Raw genomic sequence first — 6,088 nt, forward strand, 5'->3', positions numbered from 1 at the left:
GGAAGTCCAAGCAAATCGGGGATAATTTTGTCCTCAGCATCTGCACATGGCTACTGAAGCTCAGATCACATTACCCAGCTTTTGGTCTAGGCTTCCATCCCCTGCAGAAAAGGATCATTTCTTGTTTTCTGTTTCCAAGCACCTAGGCAGGCCCTGATGCAAAGTCGGTGCTCAAAACTGCTGAATAAATGAATGAATAAAGGAACTGCTTCCCCACCCCTCAGCAGGATATAATGCAAAGAACCATAGTAGGATCAAAATATCTGGATTTCAACGCCAATTTATTTGAACTCCTAAGGTGCAGAATAATGGGTAAGAAAACTTGCTTTGGGGAGGAGGGTACAGTTCAGTGGTAGAGCATGTGCTTAGCATGTTCAAGGACCTAGGCTCAATCCTCAGTACCTCATTTTAGAAAAATGAAACAAATAAATAAACTTAATTAACCCCCTCAAAAAATATTTTCTCCATTCAAAATTCAAAAAAAACCACCTTGCAATTGACACAACATTGTAAACTTGACTATACTTCAATTAAAAAAAAAACTTCTTGCCTTACAAGAATATATCTGGATTATGGAAGTTTGCAAATGTAAAATGCCTAGGGTACCACCTGCATAAGAAGAAGGAACTGTACAAATGTACTATCCCTCATTTATGAGCTATTTTTCCTTTGGGGAGATTATAACCTCTCAGAGATATTTTTCTCATATTAAAAAAAAAAAGAAAAAGAAAACATTACCTGATTCTCCATACTGCTGAAGAATCAGATAACCCTATGAAAGCATCTGACCCACAGAGTTTATTCAATAAATGTTTGTTGAATGAATGAATAAACAAGCAAAGTGAATGCTGCTCCCTGCCACAGACCATCATAATGGTACTGCTTGGAAATGCCATGCCCACGTTCCACCCAAATCTTCACTAACCACGTGGGTGACCTGGGCAGACCTGTGTGCTTCTCTCAACACCAGTTTATTCATAAATAGAAATGAGGGCAATAACACAAACCTAAAAGGGTTAGTGAGTCACGAATGAATAGTACCCCAACTTTGCAAGATGGAACTATTAAAGAAAATTGGGCAAAGAGTCCATAGGCCCTCTCCATATTATCTCTTACAACTACATGGGAATCTACATTACATCTAAAAATAAAAAGTCTATTATTTTAAAGAGGCTATTGAGTTTAAATCAGCTCACCATCTCAAATAAGGAACACACAGTACAAATAAGAGAATGCGCAGCCCATGAGATGCACTCAGTAAATATTCCCACTGAACCCACTGGTCCCTCCAAATTCAGAGCATGAGGATGTGTCCTCGTGGCCAGAGGCCACTGCACCTGAAGCTAAAAAAGCTAATGGTCCCCACTTTCAAAAGCCCCTGCCACCAACCTAGGTCTAATTTTGTATTTGTAATTTTTTTTCTTTTTATAAAATAGAAATCCCCAATTGCATAGCCTTCAGGTCACCAAAACCTGACCACAGAGATCATGATGGCAACCCTCCTTGGTGAAACAATAAAATGAAAAGCCATTTCCACAAGACCTGTGTGTAAATCTACTAGGGAACTTCATCCTGGACTGAGAGGAAGAGGACTGGGGAGGAGGGGGCAATCTGAGGCACACAGACCCATGGGCCACCTGTCCCACGATGGACATTACACTCAACCCTCACCCTCCAGGAACTTCAAAATACACACAGACAGAGTGATGTGGACAATATATATGTATTTTTAAAGAAATTCCGACTCTCTAGCAGGTCTTGTATCTACCGAGACACAAATGGCTTATGTGTATAATGTTTCACAAAAGCCTTAAAACATTACCACCCCAACTTGACACATTAAGAAACTAGGGATAGAGGTTTATCACATTGTGCAAGATTAGAGAGATGCCACATCAGACACTGTATTTAAACCCAAGCCTTTGCTCCAGTGCTCACACAAGAAAGTGTGACATACTGCCCCTTTCCTGCCCTCTCCCTGCAATAAATCTCTGAAGAGTCTTTTCTGTGCCATGTGGAATCACAATCACGTCAATTTACCACAAAGAGCTATGTGACTCCTTGGAGGACGTGTCAAAATCTAAAGGGTTGTGATGGGAGGAGAGATTTGAATTTTCTGTTTCTCAAAGGAAACATGGCTTTAAAAGAAACTGAAAAGCACTTATCTAGTCTAAGCCCTCATTGTGCAGAGAAGGAAATGGAGGCTCAGAAGAGATGAGGAAAGGGACTTATTAACAAATATTGCCTCAGTGCAACACCAAGCCAGCCCTGGGCCCTTCTGGGGGAGTACCTGGAAGGCCCAGGAAAATGATTGTTAGAAAAAGGAAAGAGAAGAAGCATACAAGGCCCTGTCTCTACACCACCATACCATGAAGTTCCACCAAATTATCCAGTATTGGGTGCAGCCAAAATTTAGGTGGGCTAAAGAGGTTATAGAAACCTGGAAGTCTCAACCATAGTGGAAATTCCAACATTTACTGTTTTTTTCCAAGTTCAAGCATCAGTTCAGTGGGCGCTCCATACGAGGGACTACACGAGGCCTGGAGTTCTCCCAAATACAGATCTCTATTATCACGTGTGCAAACCACACACAGGCCCACCAGAAGAAAAACGCCCACACATAAGATGGAACTACTGAAACAGAAAAGAGCCAACCAGCATATATTGCTAGCAAAAATGGTGCTGCTAGAAATAGACTCATGGACATAGAAAGCCAACTGTTGTTAGCAGGCAGGAAAGGGAGGATTAACAGATACACATTAATAAATATAAAATAAATGACAAGGACCTACTATATAGCACAGGGTACTATTTTCAATTTCTTGTAATGAGTTGTACTAAAAACAATCTGAAAAACATTTATATACATATGCATAAGCTTATAACTGAATCTCTGCTGTACATCTGAAGCTAACATGGTAAATTTACAACACTTCAATAAAAAATAATTTTATATAATAAGTAAAAATAAAAGCAACGCCATAAAAAAAAAAAGTAAAAGAACACGGTAATCCCCTTAGCTGTAGGTGGTGGAGAACTCTGCAAGCACCAAGTCCACTCGAATACTCCAGCACTGGCGGTCACTCATTCTAACCATCAGAGAATCACTTGGCTTCTACGAGGTTACTTTTCTCTTCAGTGAAAGGCTACAGTTGCATCTAATGATGTATTGAATCTCATCATTCACAAACCCAAGATTTCCCATAGGCCTGGCTCTGGACAGATGAAAAGATAGGGTCCCAGATATATTCATGTGTAGAAGAAGTTTATGCCATAAAGACATTAATTCTTCCTGCTTTGATAGACAGATTCATTGCAATTCTGATTAGAATTCCTCCCAGATATTTCATGGAATGTAACAAGTTAATTTATGGTCAGGAACAGCCAAGAAACTTCTTTAGAACCACCACTGGGAAGGGGTGGATAGGTCATGCATTTCAACTGGTCTTTCTGATGTGATGAAAACGTTCTGGAATAATAATGGTTGCACAAATGTGAATATGCTAAAAGCTGCTGAATTGTAACATTCAAGTGGGTGGACTTCATGGTGTGTGAACAATATCACAATAAAGCTGTTATATGAAAAAATCCTTCTTGCCAATTATTTTTCCCTCTATACTACTAGTCTGTCCCACAATTTAAGTAAAACAAACAAACAAAAAAAAACAAAACAAACCAGATTTTGCCAGGAGCTCTTTAGGAGTGCAATGTCCCTGGGTCTCCAACGCCTCAGGTTGTGCTGTTCCTGTTAACACACAGTAGCTGGGCTGGACTAGTTAGGGACTATAAGTATCTTTTTAAGATCGACGGTCTCACGTTTCACCCTGGGAGAGTGAATGATGGAGGATGAGACAGCCTCATGCCTTCAGCTCATTTTTAACTGAACCAAGCCCTGCTTTCACCACTGTAATCCCTCTCAGTATAAAAACATGTGACATCAACAAGCACCGCCATCATAACACCTGAAAGTGTTCAAGGTACTTACCTGGGGCAGAAATCCTGATCAAGGAGACAGAAGCTCCCTCAGCACTGCCGCTCCCTTTTCCCGACTCCACCAGGAGAAGCTGGGAGTTACAGCCACGGGCTCTCAGCCTGGGGAGCAGCGCCCACGCCGCTAATCTGGACCTCAGGGATCGGGAAAGGGAGAGGAAGGCAGCCCCGGGGTCGCGGGGCAGGGAGAGCGGGGTGGGGGACGCGGGCTGCAGCCCCGCTCGGAGGCCAGCCCCAGCCCCAGCCCAAGCCGCCCGCCCCGTCCGGGTGTGCAGACCCCGCCCGCCCGGGACACAGCCCGCCCAGTGGTGGGGACGGGTCGGCGGCCAAGGAGAGGAAGACCGGGAGGGGAGGACTCGCCGGCGGGAGAGGGGAAGCGGATGCCAGCCGCGGACTGAGGGGAGCCCGGCTGGGTCAAGAGGCGGCAGGGGCACACCTGGCCCTGGGCAGCTGTGGCCGGTGCGCCGGGGCAGGTGGCGCGGGCAGAGGGGTCTGGCCCGAGCAATCCAGCTGAACACACGCTGACTGGCGCCCTGGGGGGCTGTGACACGCCGACCGCCCTCCCGCAGCCGCCTCACCCCTTTCCCGATATCCCCTCACCTTGCACTTCCACAGCCAGAGGCCCCGGCCCCAGGCAGTAGCCAAAGGCCTACAGGGCGACAGAGCTGAGAAGCCATTGGGGCCGATCCCCGGCTCGGAGCTGGAGCTTCCAACCCGCGGTCCAGCTGGCAGCAACTGCGCATGCGCAGGAGGGCCAGCGATCCGCTCTGGGTCCTGAGAGAGAAGGGGAACCGAGGGAGGGAGAATAGGGGAGGAGGAGGGGAGGCGGGGAAAAGTGGAGGGAGACACATGGACAGGAGGAGCAGAGGGAAGGCAGTTATCTGGAATTGGGAGGGGAGTAACAGAGATGGGGAGAAAGCGTTTTACCTCTTGTGGCACCCCGAAGGAGGCAGCAGTCCTGCCTATACACCCTTCTCTTACCAGTCATTGCCCACAGCTCATATTTTACGTCCCTGGCCCAGCCCTCCAGCTAAGGTCTCTGCAGAAACCCTACGGGTATCATACCCGTTGCCCCCACAAGGAGCTAGGTTTACTGTTGCTCAGGGAACCAAGCACCCGCAGGTGTTGTTTCTCAGAACTACCTTGGGAAGAGTACATATTCCCCTTTTACACGCTGGGAAACAGGCAGGCACGATCTCTGCCTTAGCTCCATTGTCCCAAATGTTGGGCTGGCAGGGAGCGGGAGGTAAAATGTCAGAGCCCCAGAAGGAGCAGACTGCCTGAGTGTTGGTGTAGAGTCCCCATCCCTCCTGGGTAAACCACACCCCAACCTCGGGGAATAATCAAGGGCTCACCGTAGGCCCCTGTGTGTGGGAGAGCTGCCCTCAGTCCCAGTGTCCAACTTGCTAGGTAGGTAGAAGTGTTATTGAGTCCAAATTCATTCTCCTCAGTGCAGGACAGGCCAGTAAGTTGGGAGACCAAGTGTTGGGGCATGGAATAGCAAGTTTCTGTAGACCTAGATGGCAAACTAATGTCCTGGAAAACCATCTCCCCAAGTCACAATTCAGGCTGCTTTCCTATGTGCTTGGTTTTTGCAAACTTCTTGGTGTAGGAATTCCTTCTTGTTAGAATCCTTTGTTCTTGCAGCTATCTCCCTGGGTCAGATCCCTGTAAACCTCCAACAAAACAAACGTTATTTTCTATTCTGCAACGTGTTATCTTTATATGATTGGAAAAGTGTTAAATACCCTTAAAGGTCAGAGCCTTCAGAATAGGCTCTCCTGTATATTTTAGGCTCTAGGCAACATTGTTTTACAAGCAAGAAGAAGCCTAGGAGACAGAGCACAGGGTTAAAGTCAAAGGAACAGATCTAATATGGAGTCAGATTTCTTCTTTTCTATTACTGTGGCAGAAGCCACTTGAGGATTTAAATCCCTTAAAGTTAAAAATAAGTAAAACTTTAAAGGAATTTACATACATTGGTGGGAACTTGCATAGCATATCTGGAAAAGCACACAAAGGATTGTAAACATTGGCATCTCCAGGGAGGCGTGTAAGAACAGAGGATGAGGGAAAACTTCTTTCACTTGAGTATTTT

General features: G+C 45.8%; 1 protein-coding gene across 3 annotated transcripts in view; it reads right to left on the reverse strand.

Annotated features, from left to right (window-relative positions):
• The window catches only part of LOC140694796 (uncharacterized), a 176,523-nt gene extending 170,745 nt beyond the window's left edge, over window positions 1-5,778 (reverse strand). For 2 of the 3 annotated variants that reach the window (XR_012070435.1, XR_012070437.1), the window contains exon 1: window positions 4,591-4,804. Coding sequence is in view for 1 of the 3 variants with exons in the window: in XM_072957857.1 (XP_072813958.1) it covers window positions 3,986-4,064; window positions 4,591-4,871; window positions 5,346-5,538 (553 nt within the window). In the remaining 2 variants the exon portion in view is untranslated. Of the gene's footprint in view, window positions 1-3,985; window positions 4,065-4,590; window positions 4,872-5,345 lie in introns of those variants that run through there. The other variant, XM_072957857.1, reaches the window with a different exon arrangement.
• Window positions 5,779-6,088: the final 310 nt, after the last annotated feature.

The sequence above is a fragment of the Vicugna pacos genome, unplaced genomic scaffold (genome assembly GCF_048564905.1).
Source record: "Vicugna pacos unplaced genomic scaffold, VicPac4 scaffold_104, whole genome shotgun sequence".
NCBI lineage: Eukaryota > Metazoa > Chordata > Mammalia > Artiodactyla > Camelidae > Vicugna > Vicugna pacos.